Source organism: Perca fluviatilis, chromosome 9 (assembly GCF_010015445.1).
Source record: "Perca fluviatilis chromosome 9, GENO_Pfluv_1.0, whole genome shotgun sequence".
Taxonomy (NCBI): domain Eukaryota; kingdom Metazoa; phylum Chordata; class Actinopteri; order Perciformes; family Percidae; genus Perca; species Perca fluviatilis.
The window spans coordinates 10876597-10901423 of NC_053120.1; the positions used below are offsets into that span (position 1 = coordinate 10876597).

Here is a 24827-nt window from a genome sequence, read left to right on the forward strand (position 1 = left end):
TTTTGCCTGCCACTTTTGGATACCTTTGCCTGTGAGTTTATTCTGACTTTTGCAATAAACATTTGCAAATACGTACCTGAGTTGTGTATTGTGGGTCCATACGTTTGTGTGCCTGATAGATTTCAATTATACCAGTTTGATATTATCTTTCTTGTGTCCAGTTAATGTCCTAAGCTCAAATTTAATATTTTGGCACATCCTTTAAGTGAAATTTAAGAACAGATGGCTCAGAAAAGTTGAAACTGTTGCAGAAACTCAGAGGATGAGAGAAGGTGAAAGAAAAGAAAGCTGTGTGATTTGTGGCATTGTTAGAGAAAGAGAGCGAACAGAGGAAGGTAGGGAGACCGAGTTGTGCCTTAAAACAGGAGCTAACCTTTGCAGAGACATTGCCAGAATCCATCCAGCTGCAATTTCATTTCTACTTTGGATGCTGCTGGCATCCCTTATTCAAAGTGTGTGTGTGTTTGTGTGTTAGTGAGTGATAGAGGGAGGGAGAGAAAGCAAGAGCTATGGGAACCTGATTATGAAGAAACATTGGAGGTGATGGAAAAGGCTGCTACAAGATAACAATACTGAGGTGTGTGTGTGTGTGTGTGTGTGTGTGTGTGTGTGTGTGTGTGTGTGTGTGTGTGTGTGTGTGTGTGTGTGTGTGTGTGTGTGTGTGTGTGTGTGCCCGCACACATATTTAAAAAGAAAAAGTGCTGAGTCAGGGCAAAGCATATATCCATGGCGCCCAAACAGCAGATGGAGGGATTTTTCCCCTACAGAGCGCACATATACACACACACACACACACACACACACACACACACACACACACACACACACACACACACACACAAAATAAAACAGCCAGCCTAAAGAACGCTTGAGATTGCCAAGCTAATGTCATGCTGACAGGAGGCAGACACAAATCAATATACGACAACACTTCAGACACACAGCCTGAAGTGGATACATTCCCTCATCTCATCACTGGACACGTTCCCTCATCTCATCACGTCTATTATAAAGCTACTTTATTCTGAAATAGCAAATTATCATAACACAACCCACCGTGAACCCCATTAGGATTGTTCCACATAATATGCTATGAAAGTGGTGTAGGGCGACAGTTGGTAATGGCAGTCAGTTTGAAATAGAGGGAAATATCTCAATGACTTTTCACGGCAGACATTTTTATTTATCACAGTATTGTAGTTGTAACACGGCTCGGTACCATTTTGTGTCCCTGTAAAAAAAAAAGTCCAATGAGCAAGTGTCCACAATACCAACACCCAGGAACTGTACCACCTAAATAGAACGTAGAGCTGCAACAATTAATAGTTGGGAATCGAGCAGTGTGTTAAAACACTGTCTTTTAAAGAAAGATCTCAGAGCATGTGACCTCTGAGACAAAGGAAACCACATGTCCCACATGCGGCCTGTGAGCGCCCTTTTCAAATAGCCTAAAAGTCACACCTCCATGAGAAAAGATGTCCGGAGGTCTAAAAAAACTACATAGTTGTAGTTCACACCTACATGTTACCTTCAAGAACTCTAATTCCCTATTGGCCAGGGGTCTCTGAACGCAGCAGGGGTCCGTGCCCAGGTGACCCGGGGATATAAATACTCAGGTCACCCACTTGTCATTGTCACCCAATGCACGTGAAAGCTACAAAAGGGTGCTCTTCTAAGTGCTTTTCGATTGCAACCCCATTGTGGAATGAAGGCACAAACGTTTGTACGAGAATAAATAGTATCATTTCGCTGGTCGAGTGAGCCGTTTCTGTATCCTTTGTGATACAAGGGATCCTGCCGAGCCACTGAAACTCAGTGTCTCACCGAATCTGCAGAGAGGGTAATCAACCCCTTTTTTCGAGTAAAAGGAAGGACATCACGCTTTGCTTTTCTTCAAAGTCGACTGAACTGTTCCACTCCACTGCCCTGGAAGGAACTGTTTCGTTAATCACTGACTAGTGAATAACCCCGTTTCTGTTCACCGCGAAGAATCCGCCGGACGAACCAACGGACTGCAACACACAAAGTAAGAGGCTTATAGTTCTGGGCAGATGTAGTAAAACAGTGTGTTTTATTAATGAGTAAGTGCTACTGCTGCAACTATCTTACTATTAGTGCTGTCAAACGATTAAAATATTTAATCGCGTTAATATCATAGTTAACTCACAATTAATCGCACATTTGTATCTATTCTGAATGTCCCTTGATTTCTTCTTGTCCCATTATTTTTTCTCATTTTTAATGCTCTTATCAACATGGAAAAGTGGATCGGCTTGCTTTGTGCTTTTGTCGCCTGGCTTTGACGAGGGGGCGGAGAATTCGCATTATATTGTAGCCCTGTGTTAGATGAAAGGTTTGCTTATTATCGCCGCAAGAAGTCAGCTGTTAGCTCACCAGAGGCAGAGAAATAAATACTCCCCTCGTTCTCAGACCCCTGCCGTAACTTAACGATAGGTCAGAGCCCTGAATGAACGAGGAGAGTGGTTATCACTTCCACAAGATTTCAAGTGTTTGTTCTTCTTCTCAATCGTGTTTCCCTCCTGTTTCTTCTCTCCCTTTTCTTACCTACACACACACACAACCACGCACACCACTTTGAACAGCTGGCCTTGCCAGTAGTCCTAGTCATGTGAGAGCGTAACAGAGCTTCACAACCGCCATTATGGCACCATAATAACACTCTGTGGTGTGTTCCCTTTTGTCTGTAACACATGTTGAAATATCACGTTCCCCGCCATTTCAGCGTTAGGAGTAGCCATTTTGTGCCTTTGTACTAAAACTACAAATAGCCTGAAATCACGCGGACCCCCGACTGCCATCTTGGATCTCGTGTGGTTAGCCTGACCATGTGACCCCACTACTCCTACCTCTTTTCCCTCCTCCTGTCCTACACACACACACACACACACAAGCTTGCTTGCTGCTTTGTTTTGCTAGAATTGTATCAAGCCAATAGAGTTTGATGATTGAAGAATTATTGATTGGCGATCAGTATTTTTGAAGTTAAATAAATCCTATTAAACTTTAACAAGAAGTTGTCGTGTGGTTATTTGGGTACATATTGTAATAACAACTGGTTATACAGGTCAGTGCTCGATTTTCACCCTTCTTTGTTCCTTTTATAGATATGAGATAAATTAATCAAATTAATTACTATTACTACTATTAGTATTACTATTTTAAATAGAACACCACCTTTGAGACTGTTTTCACGGATCAGTTCTTGGCCCCTGAGTTCAGGGTGGTGCCCCGTTTTAATTGTTTATCAACTTGATAAAGTTATTCATAACTTTATTAATATTGATAAAACATCTTTAATAAATTACTAATAATTTAATCTGTACCTACCAAATTCCCAACATAATGAATGAATCAATTGCAAAGTCTTATCTATCCAAAGAAAAGAGTGTGTAGTGACCATTACAGGCTCGAGGGGCATGGTTATGAAGTTTTAGTCTTGTTGAGCCATAATATTTATATGCAGTATGCACTTACAAATGTACAAAAACATGTATGCATTTAAGCCCACTTGGAAATTTTGTTAGTTTCACATTTTCCACTTCTAGCTGAAAGGGGATGTTTAGGTAAATGGTTTTTGATTGATTAATAGTTTCTAGAACTTAACTCTGTCTTTGGGGAAGGAAACAGATTATATTTATATACAGTTTTATATTAACATGATTTCTTTTGGTGTATTACAGCAAAGTATTACACTACTATCTACCTAAACACTTTTGGTGGCAACACAATTACAATATATATTGTCAACACCACTAATAAACATTGCAAATGCAACATGATTTTATCTTTCTATTTTTAAACCTTTAAAGTGCTCATATTATGCTTTTTGGCTTGTTCCCTTTCCTTTATTGTGTTATATATCTTTTTGTGCATGTTATAGGTTTACAAAGTGAAAAAGCCCAAAGTCCACCCCAAAGGGACTTACCATCTCCAACAGAAAACACTGTTCACAAACTGCTCCAAACAGCTCTGTTGTAGTCCAGCCTTTACTTCAGAGACAAACATGCGTCATTTTGTAACACACGGTATAATGCTCGCCTAGCTGCTAGCGTGGTACTCCCTCATACTCTGCTTCTGACTGGCTAGTAGTCCTTACCTAGCTACTGCACATGTGCGACTCCCAACAAAGATGGAATAGAAGTGAGATGCCTCACTCTGTAGCTAAAACAGAGAGCTCAACACACAGGGTGAAAAGAGGAGCTGCAGCAATGTGCAGTACAACAAAAATATGGTGTTTATTGAAGAAAAAAAATTAAACCACATAAACCTATTCTGGTACAACCTGAAAATGAGAATAATATGAGCACTTTAAAATAAAACCAAAATAATTGATAGGAAATAGATGTGAGATGAATTAGCTGTGTCTGAGGTTATATTGTGTTTTTTTCCTCCAGCAGGTGTTTCAGTGCTGTGCTGCCTGCTTATTAGGGCAGCAGCTAAAGGCCAGCGCTAATAAGTGCTGCAGTAACAGACATGAACACTGACAGCACAACAGGAGAGAGCAGGCACACTGACCTTTACTCATTATGGCTGGATTGGAGAGGAAAGAAGTGAAGAACACAGACAATATAAAGAGTGATGGGGAGAGAGAGAGATAAACAGATAGAGAGAGAGAGAGAAAGAGGAGAGAGAGAGAGAGAGAGAGAGAGAGAGAGAGAGAGAGAGATAAACTGACATCTACATGATTGGAGAGGAGGTAATAAGAAGAGAGGGAGAAAAGAAAAGAGAGATAGGTAAATACCTCATCAGGGACTGGTGAAGAAAATAGAAAGAGCCAAAAATGAAGGAGTGCTGTGTGGAGAAAATTATTCATCTATCATGTTAGTCACGCATCCCTTGTTTGATCACCAAAACAATAGTGTCTGTCATGCATGCCTGTCAGTTCTGATCCAGTAAATCTGCTGGTTTTCTACATCACTGTCTGTACTGTAATGACACCAATGCATTTTTTTCCTCCATTCAGGAAGGTAATTGAGGTTAATAACAGGTCAGGAACATTGCATTGCCGCTCTGCTGGACAGTCAAATTAGCATCTTACCTCAAGGAATTAACCAGTCAAGAGGCTGTGACTTTTAGGGACAACCACATCAGAAGACCAAGCGACCAAACAACCATTGAGAGGAAAAGTGTGTGTGAATAATGCTCCTTTGCACACAAATTAAACATTTAAAGGTCCCATGACATGGTGATCTTTGGATGCTTTTATATAGGCCTTAGTGGTCTCCTAACACTGTATCTGAAGTCTCTTTCCCGAAATTCAGCCTTGGTGCAGAATTACAGCCACTAGAGCCAGTCCCACAATGAGCTTTCCTTAGGATGTGCCATTTCTGTGTCTGTAGCTATTGAGGAGGAGAGAGGGGGGACAAGGGGGAGGGTGGGGTGTGGCCTTGACCAACTGCCACTTTGCTCGTTTTAACGCCATGATGTCTCTCTCTCATGGGTGGGCCAAATTCTCTGGGCGGGTAAAAAGCAGAGAAAGGGGAGGTAACGTTGCTCCTTATGACCTCATAAGGAGAAGATTCCAGATTGGCCCATCTGAGCTTTCATTTTCTCAAAGGCAGAGCAGGATACCCAGGGCTCGGTTTACACCTATCACCATTTCTAGCCACTGGGGGACCATAGGCAGGCTGGGGGAACTCATATTAATGTTTAAAAACCTCATAAAGTGAAAGACCAACTTAGTACTAGATTGTTTGGTCAAATACATTTAATAGGAAACGTAATTGCTGCCCAGATATTATAAAGGCAACCAGCCACGTAGCCAATCCTTAAAAACAATAATAGGAGATCATTTTATTTAAACGATATTGTTGGAATTAAGGGATTGATTGATGAATTAGTTCATTTAACTTTTGTGAGAGGCTGCTGCACCTTCTTATGCAAGATGCAAGAATGTGATATTCTTGAGAAACCAATTTACAGTACGCATGCAATGCATTTGTGATTTAGCCTGTAATACCACAGCATTACAGTTATACTCAGTTACATGTTTCTGCAAAAGACTTTCATAGTACCATGTAACATTTATTTATACAAACCCTGTTTTCTTGTTTTACAAAAGGAACCCAAAAACATTCCCTCATTTTAAATATTGTGCAAAAATCTGCTTTTTATTGTCTCTAAATAAAACAATTCTGAAACTGGAAAGGAAAGTGTAAACAAGTGAGCCCTATCGATAAAAAAGATAAAGCATTTTTCCGGTTTGAATAATTGGCCTATTGTCGAAGCAAAAGTTCTTTCTAACCACGAGTGTGACCTTATTTTCCGAGGATGTGTATGTATGTGCTGGTAGATGGGAGACAGCTTAAAGGTCCCATATTGTAAAAAGATTTCAATGTCTTTTTTTTATTTTAAAGCAGATTGAGCTGCTATATAAATACTGTGAAAGTATCAAAAAACTCAATCCAAGGAGAAATGCACACAGACTGAATTTTACAGTCATTCCCCGGCTGCAATGAGGGTGCAGAGACTCCGAGAGTGTAGATGCAAAAGACTCCGAAATGCTGACCAATCAGAGCAAACCGGACTTTTTCGTAAGGGGGGCTTAAAGAAACAGGCGCTAAAAACAGAGTTTCAGACAGAGGGTGAAAACAGGTACGAGAAAAATAAAGTGTTTTTTGAACATTAAAACATGTAAAAAAATTCTAGTAGAAACCCAAAATACAACATGAAACTGAAAATGAACATAATATGGGACCTAAAAATCAAATACAAGTTTGATTAGTACATGGTTGCTCAAGAGAAACAGATTTTAAAATAAACCTAGCTAAATTGCAGTCCACTGAAAAGAAATGGTCAATCCTACGCTAATCTACTGATGATACCTGGATGGTTTTGATGTCCATGTTTTCATTAACTTAAGTGTTCCAACAAGTCCAAAACAGGTCACACAAAAAGAGTGCTTTCCTCCAAATAAGTAAATATGTGTCATTGCTGCAAATCAAACATGGATTTATTTGGGCTAGAATGAAAGCATCAAAGGGAATGTTATTTTGGATGCTTCCTCCTGGCACAGTGTTAGGATATAAGCCAAGGATGTGTGGTGTCAAGTCTGGATTATGACTTTTTTATTGGCGGCAGGGGTGGGAGATGGAACAGAAACTCAGAGATAACAAGTTCAGATCCCACAGCAGCCAGTTTGCGCCCATCAGAGACCGCATACGTTTTACAAGTGTCCTTGATGTACTCCGGATAAGAGCAACATCTCAGTGCCTAACGTCATTTTAAGTCAAAATAAGAATCTGCATTCGTGGAACCAACTGGGAAACCTCCGTGTGCCACTGGGATTATTTTAAATGTGAAGCAGATCTTAGTCAAGAACTTTGTATCGATCCACATGTCACTCTACAATCTATGTTAAAGACAACAACAACAAAATTGTGAAACTGGAAAATATTTTATCTTAAGCCCTTCAACCTTTTTTTTAAAGATAATTTTTTGGGGCTTTTTCCCTTTATTAGACAGTGGATAGATATGAAAGGGGGAGAGAGATTTGGAATGACACGCAGCAAATGGCAGCAGGTCAGATTTGAACCCTGCACTGCTGCAAGACTCAGCCAACATGGGGCGAATGCTCTTACTGGGTGAGCTAGAAGCTGCCCCAGCCCTTCAACCTTTTTAACCCATATATGTACAGTGTAGCACATGTATGGTACTACTTAAATGTCAAATGATGGCATTTCTGGGTGGCCTAACCTCGCCTGATATGGAGATATATACCTGGCTGAAATATAAAGTGAGTACAATCATCCAAGACAAAAGATTGTAAAGTACGAGCAAAAACACAGAGAGACCCTTCAAGCTATCAGCCAGTTCCTGTAACACCGCACCTTCAGCTAGTCCCTCCTGGTGTTAGACAGAGCTATCTCCACAAGGAGAATTAACTTCAGCCCTCGTCTCTCTTAAAATGACAGTAAAAGAACACAACACCCGGCACATTATTTCTATTTGTTCTGTTCTAATTGCAGTCTCCTCCATATTAGTGTTGACTGGGAAATAGAGACTGACACAGTGTTTGTCAGGGCAATGGCTTCACAAGTCGCAGTGGATGTGTACGCCAAATAAAAGCAATGTTTGGTTAGAACTGATGTTACTGTTGTTCCATCCAGTAATGGGTGAAGGAAAGGGGAAAACACTTAGGACGACAGGAAGACATAGAAAGGTGGGGCAAATTGCAGGAGGAAAAATATCCCCCGAGTTTTAAAGGGAGGCGGTAAGACACAGACAGCCAAGCAGAGAGACAGACCAGGTCAAGATTTGTAAATGCATCTGTGTGGGCTTGGGGGAATTTAAGAGGGATTTAAACTGATTTGAGTTGGAGAGTCATAGTTGCTGTGGCTTTAAGGTCGAGCTTAAGGTGTTTTTCTGACAACATGGGAGATAATATGCTTCTATTTATAAAAAAAAAAGACTGCACTAGAGCAAACAGCCATATTAACATGCTCAGAGATGGGAAGGAACAAAATAGGAACTTAGTCAGAAAAGGAACGTTTTTTAACATTGCAGGCCACTGGACCATGTGTGTGAGGTAATTAAAAAACCTTCAAAACAGGTACAGCAATGAAACTAGTTTTAGGGGTCCTGCAACAGAGTAAAATTAGGACCGGGCCCTGGAGATACTGGCTTTGGGGAATTTAAACAAAATGTGCTAGGCACATGGAAAATTAAGTAACAGCGTGTTTGGTGTTTTAAAGTGATGGTTCGGAGTAATTCACCCTAGGGTCCTTTGCACCATGACCTCGAGCCAAACACCCCCCCAGAAGCTTTTTTCACCTGGGTCTAACATTGGGAGAGTTAGCTAGAGTAGCGTTATCAGCTGAATAGCTTAGCGCGGGGCTAATGGACCCACGTTTGTATCTCGTAAGTTACCCCACTAATAATGCCCGAAATGATACCAAATGTCTACAAGTAGTACAAATAGGTTATGCTCTCATAAAACAATGGATTGGAAAGTTTGTAAGTACACCAGAAGTTTATGTAAATAACACTTGCCTGCTTGCTTCTGCTCTCTGCTGTTGTTGTTGCTGCTGTAAGACGAGTGCTTAGGGCCGTCTACAAATTACAACACCGAAAAGAGATGCAACAAAAATATTTTTTAATTTAACTTTTTTTTAAGTAAGTGCTGTAGTATAACTAGCAGGAGACAAGTAATAATTGAGGTAAGTTTGGAGACATTACCTTATTTAATCATTAAATTAATAAATATTTTTGTTGTATCTCTTTTTGGTGTAGTAATTTGTAGACGGCCCTAAGCACTCGTCTTACTGCAGGTAGCAGCAGCAGCAACAGAGAGCTGAAGAGAGCAGGCAAGTGTTCATAAACTTCTGGTGTACTTACAAACTTTCCAATCCATCGTTTTATGAGAGCATAACCTATTTGTACTACTTGTAGATGTTTGGTATCATTTCGGGCATTATTAGTGGGGTAACTTACAAGATACAAACGTGGGTCCATTAGCCCCTGCGCTAAGCTATTCAGCTGATAACGCTACTCTAGCTAACTCTCCCAATGTTAGACCCAGGTGAAAAAAGCTTCTGGGGGGGTGTTTGGCTCAAGGTCATGGTGCAAAGGACCCTAGGGTGAATTACTCCAAACCATCACTTTAAGCCCGCAATGTGGTTTATAGGATTAGGCAATGGTTAGGGTTAGGCTTAGGTTTAGGGTTAGGTGCCTTGAAGTCGACCGTCGCAGCGCTGCCTTGAAGTTGACGTTGGGGGCTTAAAACAACATTGAGCAACAGGATTACTAAGTAATGGGACTTAGACTAACTTTACAGTTAGTAGTTTCATAAAGGAGAACAAATCAATCAAGTTTGCAGGTTGCGGAGGCATCAACAGTGTTTACTTGGCAAAGCTGATGGCAGTGTCATACAGAAACATCAACTCTATTATTATAGCTAAAGGACAAAATTTTAAAATAGAGAACTTGCGTCTTCCAAAAGAACCACATGAACCTTTTAAAAAATGGTTCATGCTTACTCGAGAAACAATGTGAAAATGTAAAGCTAAAGTACAGTAGGTATGGTGCCTTATTACATCTGCTTTTCTAGCAGTAAAATGGACAGTTATTGATCTGGAAAACACAGAAAAAGGCCTGAAACTGGCTCAAAGAATATATGACATGAATTGAGTGAGGAATATAGAAGCAATATAAAAAGCTGAGAGGTTTTTAGCTGCATTTTGTCTAGGAATCAGGCCATATTTACACATATAATTAGATTTAGGGAGAGAGTGACTACCTCAGATTAAGAGGATTTGAGCACAGGAGCTGTGTTATTTAACCAGATAAGGTGTTTAAGAGGAGCATTAAATGGGCACCTGGAGAGGCAGAGGTGGCGCATAAACATCACACAAAAATCAATACCTCATGCTATGGTTCCCTCCACATAGTTAATTTCAACCTACAGCCTCCTGCTGGTGTTTAAATCCCTTTTTAAAATCTAAATTAGCTCCAAGAAAATAATTACGAGGGATTGATGAAGTGTTCCAAGCCTATTTTAGCGTAATTACAGTGGTTCTAATATGCAATTATCAGTATGGCCCTCTGAAAAACCAAGCACACTTAGGTGTTAAATACTGCCATTAACATTTGCCTATAAATGTTAAATGCTGTCATTAACATTTGGCTATAAGATGGAATGAAGTTAACTCAATGTTTTCTTGCCAGCCCATATGGCGCTGAGTTAAAATGACAATTACAGCAGACCACACCTCACAAGGAGTATAACAAGAAGGTGAAAATACAGGAAACGGCTATGAAAAGAAAGAGTGAAGGTAATAGTAGATGGAGGGGAAAGGTTAGAGAAGGGAAGCAAAATGACAAAGTAAAAGGTGGAGGAGAGATGGGAACACTTGAACAGCAAAATGGGGAGTAAAACATCCAACAACCTGTGTCTTTTAAAAGACAAATTCACATCCACTATGTGTCTATAAGGTCCCTACTTGATGTCAGATTCATTGTTCAGCTACTCATCTCTGCATGCTAAACTTTGCACATAGGCATGCAGCCAATTAGGATATGCCTAATCAACCCTGTGGGGAATGCCCTTCAACGCTTATTTTTCAACACAACAACACAGCCAAAGATTAGATTGCTGACTGACTCAGTTGGATTATTGAACATCAAGTGAATCACCGAGACTTCAAGTGTCTTGGCACAGACCTAGCTGCCACTGGGACGCATGACAAGGCAGAGTGTAAGGACTGATGGGCTTTGCAGAACAACTGCAGCACTATGAATATTTCCATTACTACTTTTATTTGGAGCTTCATTTTGCTTATTTTACATTGCTGTTACTGAAGACCAAATACTGAAGGCTTGCAGAAGCACTAATCAGCTTGTATAAAGAGCGCTTGTTGCTAATTTATTAACCTTTTTGTGAGGAAAATCAGGTTGCCACTGTGAAGGACATTTTTAGCAATTGGCCTCATTATTTTGTATTTTAAGGAATGACATGGCACAGTTAAGGCCCAATAATAGTGGAGGTACCACATCCTACTGTAAATGCTTATTTTTCTGCTCTTTTTGATGTGATATAGAAGCAACCTCACTTAATGTGACTTTGCTATGTCTTGATTAGGTTTGGTATCATTACCTGCTGCCAAGTGTATTAGTGTATTATGCTTCTGTTGCCAGTAAGGTCCGTTTCGGAGCATCAGAGGGCAGCACTGACATTTTGGTAGCACCGAAATGAGGCACCGAAATGGGATTAAATGCTCATAATGTGTGAACATTCCTGTCAATGCCAGGCCCCATGGCCAGCCAACATGGGACTAACTGGCAGCCCCGAGGGCCACGTAGGCATGTGGGAGTTTTGTGACCTCCACACCCCAATGTGTCATTTGGCTTCTGATAGAGATTTGATTATCACTAATAATCTGTTATAACTACTTTGTGATAGACGAGACACTTTGACAGGCTATCTTCCGTTTTGCTTTTCTCTGTCCTTGTTCAGCAGGGTGGGGAGTCAGAGAAGTCTCCTCCTGGTGAATACTAGGTGAATGACTATGTTGTCTGGGTCAACATACATAATTTGACATATATTGCTGGTATTTTCTGGTTCTGCAATGCACAAAGACACACCATATGCTGATACTGTATACTAGAGGCTAGTGATTCCTAAGCCTTTTTAGACCACAGCACCCCTTCATGTCATGGCTCCCCAAGCCACCCAAAACCCCAATATCACATACTGTATGTACACAAATGCTTAACAATTTTATATTATAAATTAAAAGTACGGCCCATTCTCAATCTCTCAGAATAAAAACCAACAGGTGCCCTCCAGATTTACAAATAAATATTGAATTTAAATAAACGATGAAGAACATGGCAACCCGCAGGTCTGACTCCGCTGACAGGGATGACGGAGCCATATCACACATGTATATGATGTTGGGAACGTGCAACACCAGAGTGAATGTGCTTTTGGAGAATGATGGATATTCGTCTTCCACAAGCAGCCAAAACCTGTCCGTTCAGCCATTAGTCACGTAGTGTTCAGTCGGATTTTAGTTTTGTTGTTGTCTCAGATTCAGTTGTCTGTGTTGAGGGCTGAGATGTGTCAGCGTTTCTTTGATCTCTGATTACTGTATGAAATCTTTACATGGCTTGCTCTGACGGTGACTATTGTTTTGACTGCTGAGCATCTGAAATACTCCTGAGTTAGAAAGCATGTTGTGTTACTATGACAACCGGCAACCGTGAGTTGTCATGTCGTTAGCTACTGTATGTCATTAGCTGTAGAGAGTTTTCAATATGGTGTTTTTGATAGTTCTTGCTTTTTTATTCAGTTTTGATATGTTTGAAAACCTAATATAAAGCAATAAATGCACAATAAATGAGCAATGATATGATAAATCCTGCGGCACTCTTGGTCCGTCCTGAAGGCACCCCACTTTGTGAACCATTGCTGCAGGCTGCTGGAATGGGTCCAGCTGTATGATTGGCTTTATGTTTCAGCGGTGCCTACAGACCGATGAAATGAGCACACCAGTTTTGTTTTGATATCAATTTCCTGCAATGTGTTGGAATGTCTTTACAGGGGAAAAAACTGTGCAGCCGTCACAATTAAACTTCATACAAGTAATGGGAAAAGAAATCCTCGACTCCCGGGTGACTCTGGCACCATAGTCAGCAGCTAAGCTATATGGAGAAACCTGCAACCGTTCCCTCCCAAAAGCTCCAAAACCAGCCATGATAGCCCCTCCCCACACACACACACACGCACACACACACACACACACACACACACACACACACACACACACACACACACACACACACACACTCCAGTATAGCGGTCCCTCTTGAATTTTCATTGTGGTGGGTGAATGATAACTCTGGTTTATATGAGGTGGCCCTGTGGAGAGTTTTTGATGTACTAGTCTAATAAAATTTCAATGCATTTCTATATACAATATAGATGGTTGGCAGTAACGGCTGTCCTTTTAATCTATCTATCTATCTATCTATCTATCTATCTATCTATCTATCTATCTATCTATCTATATATCTATCTATCTAATCTATCTATCTATCTATCTATCTTTGTATTTATCTCTGCCTCCCTCTCTCTATTCCTTGCCTCCACAGAGGTACTGTGTCTCTCAGACTGTGTGAATCCAGCTGAGGTTTGCCTTTGATGTTTGGTGCTCTGCGTCCTGTAGAGAGGCAAAGACTCCCTCCTGCACTGAGGGGGAAATGCACCACTGAACAGAAAAGAACGCATTTCACTAAAAAGAGGGAGATTCAGTCGAGGGACTTTGCTTTTTCTTCCGTCTGCTCCCAACATTTCACTGGCATGAAGGTGCTTCTTGACAGTTGATGTCAACAACTAACTGAGTGCATAAGGTTTAGAGCTGTGCAAGACTAAACTTTTTATGGAGAATCGGCCCCCCAGACCACTCACTGTTTATTCTTTGAAACACAACTGTGAAAAAATGGAAATGGTCGCAGCTGTAACAGGAAAAGGGTAGAGACAAGTGTTAACCATGGACCTTGAGCTAGGGGAACTTCTTATATGTATCCCTTTTCGATCACATACTTCCAGGAACTATGCTATCAGAGGAACTAAACTTGAAATAATTTTACAAATAACCATTTGTGTTTTCATTGCATCTCAACAACTGTGAAGATTAGGTAAATTAGAACAATCAAGGGTTTTGAAAAAACACGCTAGCATTTGAAATGCAATATTCACACACAAGGAAAAAACATAGTCACACTGATGTCCGTTTACTGTCGTGTGACTCTGATGTTTGAATTGGATGTAATGAATGAACACAAAGGAGGGATACAAAGATGAAAAAGGAGACTAAAACTCCACAAAGTTTGTCTCTAAAGTAAACAATCTAGTACTGAGTGGTCTATGGTAGCTGTGATTTAGTACGTAACTGCCATTTAAAGGTGCCCTGCCACACGTATTTCATTACTTTGTGGTAATGTCTGAAGTTCTACCATGGATTCTGTAACATTTTTTGTGGAAAAAATGCCTTGGTTTCCTTGTTTCAAGTCATTCTAGCGTGGTATAGAAAGCCTACAGGAAGACTCAGCTCGATTTCTGCCAGTTCTCATTAATAATAATTCTGTTTGAATCTGATTGGCTAACAGCTAGCCAATGAGAGCCTGGCTGTCAGAATCCTTTACCCAACCCAACTGGGCGAGCTAATGAATAGTAATGAGCTCAGGCAATATGATGTCAGACTGACCAGCTTTTGTAATTGGCCTGATTTCTCTGCTTATTTCTTTTCAGTGTCTAGAGCTGACAAAGGAGGTAGCAGTTCATTTTCACGTTCACAACATAACACAAACACATATGGACCTAACATATTTCAAAAAATGCAAGTAAAAACGGTTTTGTATGGCAGGGCACCTTTAAGCTTTCAGCATATAATGTTGTGTTTCTCTTGTTCACTCGCTAGCTCTCTCAACCGCTGCATTCTCTCTTTCCCACTCTTTCTCACTCTCTGTCTCTCTAATGCTTTCATCTCATGCACTCTTTCTCTCCCTTTATATCACTCGTTTTTACACAGCTGATTTAAAACACGAACCAACAAAACAAACTTGAAAAATATCACTTTAGTTACAGGTCCAATATCGTCACCTTCCTAAAATAATTGCCTAAGTCATTTTTTCAGGTTTTTCAGAAAACACAAAAAATAAAACTGCCTAAGTCACATGCTTGACATAGGCAATTATACTAAAGGTGTAGAATCACATGACCTGTTCAACTGAGGATTTAGGCAACAAAATCAATTTTGTTAAAAAATGACTTAGGCAATTATTTTAGGAAGGTGATGATATGTAATATATTTACTGTAATAAATCCAAAAATGACAACAATGCGTCATCAGATATTAAGGAAACATGCTAAGTCTTTTCTGACAACAATGCTAATGCCAGTATTTTCTCCTAATGAAATTTCCATTCCGTGACGGAATTTCTGTTTGTGTTTTAGCCTGTGTGTTGTTATCAACGGCCCAGTTTGACATCCAGGCCGGGTTGCCAGATATGTAAAAACGTAAACCCAGCGCGCTACAGCTGTAGCATTAGTACAGCCATGAAAGCAGCAAACAAACGAACAGGATCAATGGAGATAGATTCTACCCGACATAAAAAAAAACTGCATGTTTGTAACAGTTGCATGACCAACAAACAAACCTCGGGTAAATATTGGAGATGTATTTGAAAGATGGAGATAGCTTAGAGCCCAAAAGGATGCTGAGTTGGCTAATTTCATCCTGAACAGGTAGCTAAGCATTAGCTTCAGGCTAATTTATAATAGCTACAAGGGATGGACATTTTATGTCATTTTAACATTTGTGTACTCACATTGAATTATATAGCTAGAGTACCCAAGTTGGTTATTCACAAAAACAATTGAGACACAGCTATGCTAACCCTGCTAACTGCTAACATTACCAGAGGACCAGGCAAGCGGGCCACGGCTGTTTACAACGTGTAGCCTGTTCAGCGGCCGTAGCCGACAATGCTAAGTTATTTTAAGCCAAGAGAGGGGGGCTGTAAATCGGGAAGAGAGGACCGTGAGTTTGCAGTGTGTTTAGCGATTGTTGCTGTAATTCTAAGCCAATAAATTGTGTTCAGTCAGGTGGAGAGGACGGCAAGATAGTGTTATTTTTAGCGGCGGCTACCGTCCTTCTAAGCTGAAAAGGTGTGTCTGTCAGTTGGGTACAGAGCTCCGCGTGAGCACTGGCTTTTATGACTGTAAATATAGCCAGCATCTAATGTTAGCTACTCCGCTGTGCTGTGAAGTAATGTCTGGCTATGTGAGACAAGCGCTTAGCAACATTTTTGTGGATGCTGCGGTCTCAGCCTGGCAACCTCCGTGAACTTCGAGACTGGGGAGGAGGGGGCAGGGGAGACGACTCTCGCAGTATTTTGAATTTGTACTGCAGTAACTATTTTAAACACTAGCTGTCAGTATTACATATTGCACCTTTAAAGTTAAAGTGCATGATATGATATAGAGGTGTATCTCTTACTAGCAAAGAGAAAATAGTCTAATAAACTGCAGTGAGTGAGCTCCTTTCCAGGGAAAAACCTGGATTCACCAACAATGACTGAACATTAGACAACATTTATGTCAAAGGATTTTACTGCTAGATTAACTCTGAGTAATTCTGGGTAATAAAGTCCCTCAAACCTTTAAAACTTAAAACACTCGGGTTTGCCAAGGTGTAAAGCTTTTTAGTGTAGCTTTAAATATGAGACACTGAAACAACATCCTGCACCAAGTAAAGTATTTACCATGGTCAATGTCTGGATCAGCTCAGTCATTATTTATGACAATAAATCTGCCTCGAAATGTGCCGCCACTGCAAATTGTAAAATATTTAAGCTGGACAATGGAAACAGCAAAGAATGATTCCTCACCTTCTCTCCTGTTGACCTTAGCAAAGACCGGCCCATGGCTGCTGGTTAGCTGGGAGGAGCTTCTGAATGATGACAGCGGCAGATTGGCCACCAGTGGGCTGTCACATACCTCTGTTAACCAATCACAAAGAAGAAAAGATAGTTTAGAATCATTGATCGTGTCATTGAACCTATGGATCAATATGTCACAGTGTCACTTTAATGTCGGTGGTAAGCAGACTGAAGGAAGCGAGGAAGAGTTCTTCTAATAGTTTAACCTTTAACTTGAAGCTCTCTCAAGTACCCGGAACAGATAATTGAAGGTTGGGGCAGATAATGGGTCACACAGAGCAGGAACATGAATAAGAGAACTTGGTTTCAGAGTGAGAGGAAAGTCAGCGGAGACCTTTTAATGCCTCATACACTTTGAAAAAGTATGTTCTATTCGTAAACACTTTTCCTTGATCTTGATGGAAAACGTCATGAGATCTAGGAAAGATGTGAAGGAAAATGCATGCAAGGACTCAGGAAAAGACAACAGCACTGGTAAGAGAATCCAACTGCACTTACACTAGGCTACCTTATTATGTGAACGACGGATGTTATTGATGTGAAACTAAAATGTTCCAAAGATGAACTATTAAAAGTGTGTCTTAGATTCTTTGCCCTGTGCCTTCATACCGTGTTGTTTCATACAGGCTATTATTAACGTGGACAACCCACTCAAAAAATATTACTTCATCACCAAGTTTTGAATTAAAATTTGAATTCATCATATTTTACTACAATTGGAAAATATATGCAAGATATTGTTTGTGTTCATTAAGGAATTGTGGGGCAGCATTTTTTCTGGTCCAGTGTAACACCTATGCTAAAGGCGATAAGAAAGGAAGAATTAAAGCACCTTTCCATAGATATAGAGAATTTGACCAGCTCTTATCATGGCTGCCACTTAAATACTTCAGGGTCATTTCACTCAGTTAGGAAAATTCCTAAGCGAAAAAAGACTATTCGACCACAGCCAGTAAGTATAATGTATGTACACGTTACGGTGATGCACCAATAAACAAGGCAATGGCAACAGTCCTTCTACTGGGACCTATAGAAGCAGAAAGTTACGGTAAATTGCAAACCCTGAAGTAACAAAATGAAGGGTATAAGTGTGACAATGTTAAGCATTATCAAACAGAATGTCCGTTCAGGATTCAGTATGCTCCTGTGTTATGGTTACAGGAAGGTAATGGCGTGTAAAAACACATTAATATTGAGTCTCTTTTGCCATCTTTTAAATACATTCTTCTTTTAATAAAACACACACAATACAGAAAAGCACAAAGACTTGTGATTATCAACTGATATGCCCTTTGCTACTGTGTTGCTATACTTTAATGCTGTAAGGGCCACTTCAATACAGTATACAATAGTTTACATGGAAAGTAGGAAGCCACCTGTCCAGTAGAAAATCTATATCAGCCAGATCTACCCTGCTAAAGAGTCCATTAGACAGGAGCGGTGACTTGATTTGCCATGTATCCATGGGCGAGCAGTTTCCCCAGAATACCTGATTATTAACTAATTATCAAATGTCCACTTGTTTCCATAATTACGGCATGAGTGTCTAAAATTTCTTTTTTTAACGAATGTTGTTTTCCACCACTGAGAAAAGAGCTAGTTCCAATTATTTACAACCCATTCAGAAGTGCCATGTCCTGTCTCCCTCCTCCAACAGCAAGGCTTCAGCTGAGATTACTTTGTCAACATTATTGTACTTCATTTCAATCACAGAGGGATTTTCATTACCTGAGACTATAAACCACAGGCTGTTGACAGTTTTGAATAGCCTGTCATATTCTAGTCTACCCGGTCTATTTCCTCTTGTCTCTGCAGACACTTCAGAGCTTGTTTGTGCATTTCCATTCAAGCTCAGGCCATTTGCAGCATCTTCAGACAGAAAGATATCTGCAGGAAACTCACGGCTTTGTGTGGTAGTGCACAATAATATATTGGAAAATCTTTTAACCATCATCGCTTCAAAAAACAGCGCTATTACCTCCTCTGCTCACCCCTGATGTGTTTGTTAATTGGTATTTATGTGTCAGTTCTCAATTTTCAAACCTTTGGTTAATGTTTCCATTTGATTACAGATGGATAAAAAAAGATTAAATGCAACACTCCGGTTTGGCTTTTAGTTTTAGAATACTGATGTATGTGAGCTGAAAAGAATGTCTATTGACCGTTCGCTATTAGGATCTATCAGAGATCATTATTTTGATTCATCAAAAATGAATAAAATAAAATTCACTCCTGATTCTGATATGTAATTAAAGAAAACAACCTGTATACTGTAGATATTGTTGGATCCTAACACATTTCATAATGCTGCTGTTTCTTCATCCCCATCCAGCCAGGTCTGAAGCTGACGAAGACACAGAGCAAGCTATGGATTATAGCAGAGCACCAATACAGTTGAATTAGTGTTGAGAGGTGAAAAGACCGCTGTAAGACCTTAGGGGGATAATGTGTCGTGAAAGCACTGCATTGGCAAGAATAGCTGGTTAGAGGAAGCAGAGGTGTTTAAACAGGCGAGGTTGATTTTTCCGAGGTGGAGTGACATTTAAAAGGTGACTGTGATAAAAAGGTAAAAGCACAAACACAGAAGGTTTAGAGGAAAATGAAGGTAAATGAACTGTCAGCCACTGACCAGGGCTTTGTCAGACACGGATACATGGATGTACAAAGCATTTCTAAAACAGAGCTACAAAGAATGCACAGTTTATTTACTCAATTCTTGACAGAAGGCTGTAGACTGACAGCAGAAGGGGATTCGATTGCAATACAGATCTTATTTACAGAAACCTAAAATGTTACAAAGGGTTGAAAGGACATGTAAGTACTGCATTCTGTAGGTCAATTACCAAATATTTTGTAGTTTAATTTGGTAGACTACTATCCCCCCCCCCCTCCCCATTCACGCAGTGTTTAGTTTTACACTGTGTAGGTTAAACTCAATTAATCCGCAGTTCACATGTATGCATGAACTGTGGTGGTCCATTACACTGTAGGCTATATTCAATGTCACTGATCATTTTTGATCAATAGAATTTAGAAAACATTACACTTCACAAAGTTTTGTATTCATAACATGATTGTGTTATTGTACAATTTAGCAGTAAAAGCAGTAGCCTATGTAAGTCAATCCTACATTGTTCAACTTGGGAGCCAAACGTGCTCCTTGGGGAAAAAAGTTCCCATAAAGCCCTGTTCATGCTAATTAAACAATTGGACTTTGAGGTCAAGTGTTGTCATATCTGGCCCATGTCCCAGATGTGAAAGCCCCCTTACTGGACTACTGAATATAATAATATTCCATTATATTTTCTATTTTGAATAGTTACCTGCCACACCAGAATTTTGTGATTTCCATGCCTTTGATATAGACGTTTTTACCATAAATTGGTGCCTAAAAATGTATCAGAATGCAGGAATTGAAGTCTTTTACCCTCAAAATTTTTTACTTACATTAAATAAAAAAATCTGTTAAGGTACTGCTTATATTATTTCACCATCTGTACACAAATGTAATTAGTGAATGCACGTGTCCGTGGATGGGGCTGCATGGGCGTGGTAATGTGGGCTGGTGTGGCTACAGTGCCAGCGCTGAATTTCTGTCCCAGTCCGCCCCTGACTGTGATGTTTAGCTCAGTGTATGTCAGAGCCAGCTGGTCCAGGGGGTGAACATCTGAACACTGCTGGTTGCTTAGGAGAGCTTTGTATGCAATGGAATTTTTCTATCTTTCTCTCTCTCTCTCTCTCTCTCTCTCTCTCTCTTTCTTTCTCTCTCTCTCTCTCACACACACACACACACACACAGTAATAAAATCTAACAACATTGTCAATTGGAAAACAGCTGTGCTTGTTTGTTTGTGTCTTTACAAACCTCTCATCCAAAGAGGTGCCAGAGAGAGACAAAGGTTTATCATACACTGTTGGAAACACTGCTGAAAACTAAAATGCACACAAGAGCACAAACGTCCACTACAACACTAAGCAATGTTTCTAACTTTAGGAGGTAACACTAAAATAATTAATTTCAAACTTGAGTTTACTACCTGAACCCAAACACATACACTTTAGGACTTGGAATCAAACTTCTGAAATGTTGTCATCACAATAATGGATATAAACAATAAGAGTTTATTTTAGACAGGTAGTATGTCTAGGTTTTGGAGATGGTGACAGACACTCAAACTAAAAGGGTTCAAAATAGGCTAATCCACATAAACTCAAACCCACCTGTATCTAAAGAAAGAATGGGTTGACGCCTAAAAAATGTCAAAAATCACACAACTCACAACTTTAATTAGAAACAAGCAGTCTTTTGCAGATCACAAATCTGTGTGATATGTCACATATCTTGTCATCTCTGTGAGGCTCACTAATAAGCATGTCACTGCAGAAATGTCAAGAAAAAAATCTTATTGTGTGAGCTATAAAGAAAATGGTAAAATCAACACACTGTAGAAAAACTTGGCCAGGTTAACAGCTTAGCTTTAGGAATGGCAACGGCAGTCAAATGGCTGGTCCAGACTGAAATATCTCAACAACTATTAGATGAATTGCCATGAAATGCACAGACATACATGATCCCCAGAGGATGAACCTTAATGACTTTGGTGATCCCTTAACTTTTGATTTTAGTTTCATCAGGTAAAAATTTCTTTGGTTAATGACCAAACATCCTTCAGGCAACCTTCAACGTTGAAGAACTTCCCGTCAGCCTCAGCTGTACTTTGTGTTTAGTGGTTCTTTACAATGTTTGAACTATACAGAAATGACAACCAGTACTATAAATATTATAAATAGTTCAGAAAACAGCGTACAAGACTGTATTCCCCACCTATATTGCAAAACTACAGCCATGCTAGCTGCTCTGTGAGGTTATACTTAGGCACAAATGTGCTAAATGCTAACTTCAGCATGATAACATACTCACAGAGATGATGTTAACATAATGGTGTTTAGCGGGTTATAATGTTAACCATGTTCACTATCTTAGTTTAGCATGTTAGCAAGCTCACAGTTGATAATTAGCACTGAACACAAAGTAGAAAATTTGAAATACTGGGAATGTAATTAATTTTGCAGGTAATTGATCATAAACCAAAGTATTGCACAAATTGAAATGTTGACCTGATGATGGCACTAGATGAAAGGTCAGGAGAAAAAAGTTTTTACAATTCATCTTCTGGGGACCATGGATGTGTGTACCAAATTACAGAGGAATCCATTGTAAAGTAAACCAACATTTTAACCTCATGGTGCTAGAGGAAAAGTCAGAGGATCGCCAAAGTCAATAGGATTCTACCTCTGGGGAACATTAATCTCTGTACAAAATTTCATGTTGAGTCTGGACCAAAGTGGTCGAAAGATCAAACCAATAGACCAACATTTCCATCCAAAGAAAAGGACCTCAACTATCAAACACTTTGGTTTCCATACAATGAACGTTGTAGTTTTACTAAGCCTCGAGCATGGCTTTAACTCTAATCTTGTTTCTAAGGAACTGTTACTCAAAGTTTATAGTTTCCTCTAAAACAGACCAAATTAGGCCCACTTTGTACAACAAGTCAGCTATGATTGATATTAGGTTTCCAAAAGCCTTTATAAGTAAATTAACTTAACTTATTAACTCAGTTTGTGACTTTTTATCTGGGTTTTGAGGTGTCAACTTAAAGTATTTTGATGAGTCATCAAAAAATTGCAAGTCAAGCAGTTTGGCTGAGACTGATGTAAATGCTGCAGACTGGAGCCTGACAGCTTAAATGAGATGCTCTGCTGCCAGTCTGACTGCTAACAATGAGAAATAGTTGTTCCTCATTTCCAGCCCTTCATCTGTCTGTTGATGACACACCAGGCAGGCCCCGTAATTCTGCTGACTCTCACCATCTAAGACCTCCCCTGTTAGAAAATCACATTATACACTTGTAGGTGCTGTTCTCTGCAACATAATGAACTACTTTTTTCTCTGTGAAATGGTATGAAAACAATGCTGTAATTTCTTCCATGCTAACTGCATTAATATGTGGCTCCATGGGAGGCAGACCTAATGGGCTTAATTAGAATGATCAAAAGAAAACCGCACTGTAACAAAGCAGCAATTAAAACATTTATCTGGAGTCTGCGAGGTTTAACACATGATCACACATGCCGAGTGCTGAGACAAGCAACAAAATAAATGACTGCTAAACACATCAGTAATGAGAAGGGAGATTCAAAAATCCTTCACAATGAAATATGTCAGTCGTATGCAGATTTTTGAGAATTGCTGCAGGTTACATCACTTCTACTAATGGACCCAACGGGAGCTACTACGTGGAGTATGCGATGAGCATTTCATTAATGGATGATATTTGCATTTCAAAATAGGGACAAGAAATTCAATGGCACTTTTTTCCCATTGAGAGGACATTAAGTCACTTTGCTAAAAAACATTTTTTTTTTTAAACACAAATTATCATGCTCTTCTTTCTTTTTTGCCTCGAGCACTAAGGGTTGGCTTTCCCAATGATTGGAGAACTAAAATTTTCTAAAACAATGTTTTTAATGATACAGCAAAAAGACTGAAAGACAACAGTTGAGACAAGAATCTGTGCTTGACTTAACCCTTAAGATACATAGATAATGTAGGACGATGTGGGTAAATTGCAACAAGTCTTCCTAATTAAACTACAAAATATGTTGTAATTGATCTGCAAAATGACACATAACACATGGTTTGGGTTAAAATAACTACTTTGTTTAGTGAAGGAGACCTTTGCCATCATGGTTAAAATAGGAACTTATTGGTTAAGGTTAGGGAACGACTGCAGTCTTTAAAGGAAACCAATGCTGACTGTTGGTGGGAAACAGGAGATGAATAGCAGTGTTTTTGTTGTTTTGTTGACCCACCCATCCACCCCGACCTCCTCCCTCTATACTTTGTGGCTCTATAACTAAGTCACACTACCTTTACAATCAGCTGAAACCCCTTAACTACACACAGGTGATCTCTGTTTTACTAACTATGTCACTGACCAGTGAGGCAAATTTGGCAAACATGTATTTTGTATTATTCTGTCAATCAGTGAAAAAAGCGGCATTAAACACTTTGATTCAATGTTCTAAAACAATAACATGAAAAGGTTCTCTATGTTCAAAGTCACACAAAAATACTATATAAATTGAAATACTACAGTACATGCTCCTGACTCCTATTTTGTTGTATTTGCTTATTTGTGAGTAAGGACAGAGTTTCCTTGGGTGAGATCCAGCAACTGAAAAACCACTCCATTCCCCAAGGCCTCTTCACCAACTCTCACTTCTTAAATAATAGCCTTCGATAAATGAAAATTCAAGGTTTATTTTACATCCTGGGTTATCTCTTTTGTAGTTTTGGTCATCATTCTGGTTGGTCATATTTAACATAACTTTAAACCTGTCTGATGTAAAATGTTACCATAAGAAAATGGGGTGATGACCTACAGAAATAGTATTAATTTGATGGTGTCTTGTTTAGGGTGAGCAGAAGTTTAGTGTCATTAGATAAGGCTCTTTTCCCAACAAGGGGGAGGTTATACCAGAATCAGTTCATGAGTAAGAGTCCTGATGGTTATGATTACTATTTTCAAGAGGCACTTACATGGCCTGCTCCCACTGCACCACTCCACTCCTCAGGCCACCAAATATCAAGGCTGTCATTTAATCGGAAAAGGAGGAAGGTCAAAGCAGCAGGTTAAGTAATTATTAATTATAACTAATCTGATAAGTTAACTTGCTGTTTAATTGATTGAGATGCGAGTAATGAGGGAGGATCAGTAGCACAAGGCTTGCAGTAACACATTACTACATTGTATAATTTTTTTTTTTAAACCAGCTTATTACAACTTGAGTCTTAT

The 24827-nt window shown here is 39.6% G+C and overlaps 1 protein-coding gene across 3 annotated transcripts in view; it reads right to left on the reverse strand.

Moving 5' to 3' along the window:
• LOC120566158 (contactin-associated protein-like 4) overlaps positions 1-24827 on the reverse strand; it is a 95106-nt gene that overhangs the window by 64078 nt on the left and 6201 nt on the right. For all 3 annotated transcript variants that reach the window (XM_039812441.1, XM_039812440.1, XM_039812442.1), the window contains exon 2: positions 16915-17025. In XM_039812441.1, the coding sequence (XP_039668375.1) occupies positions 16915-17025 (111 nt within the window). The remainder of the gene's footprint in view (positions 1-16914; positions 17026-24827) is intronic.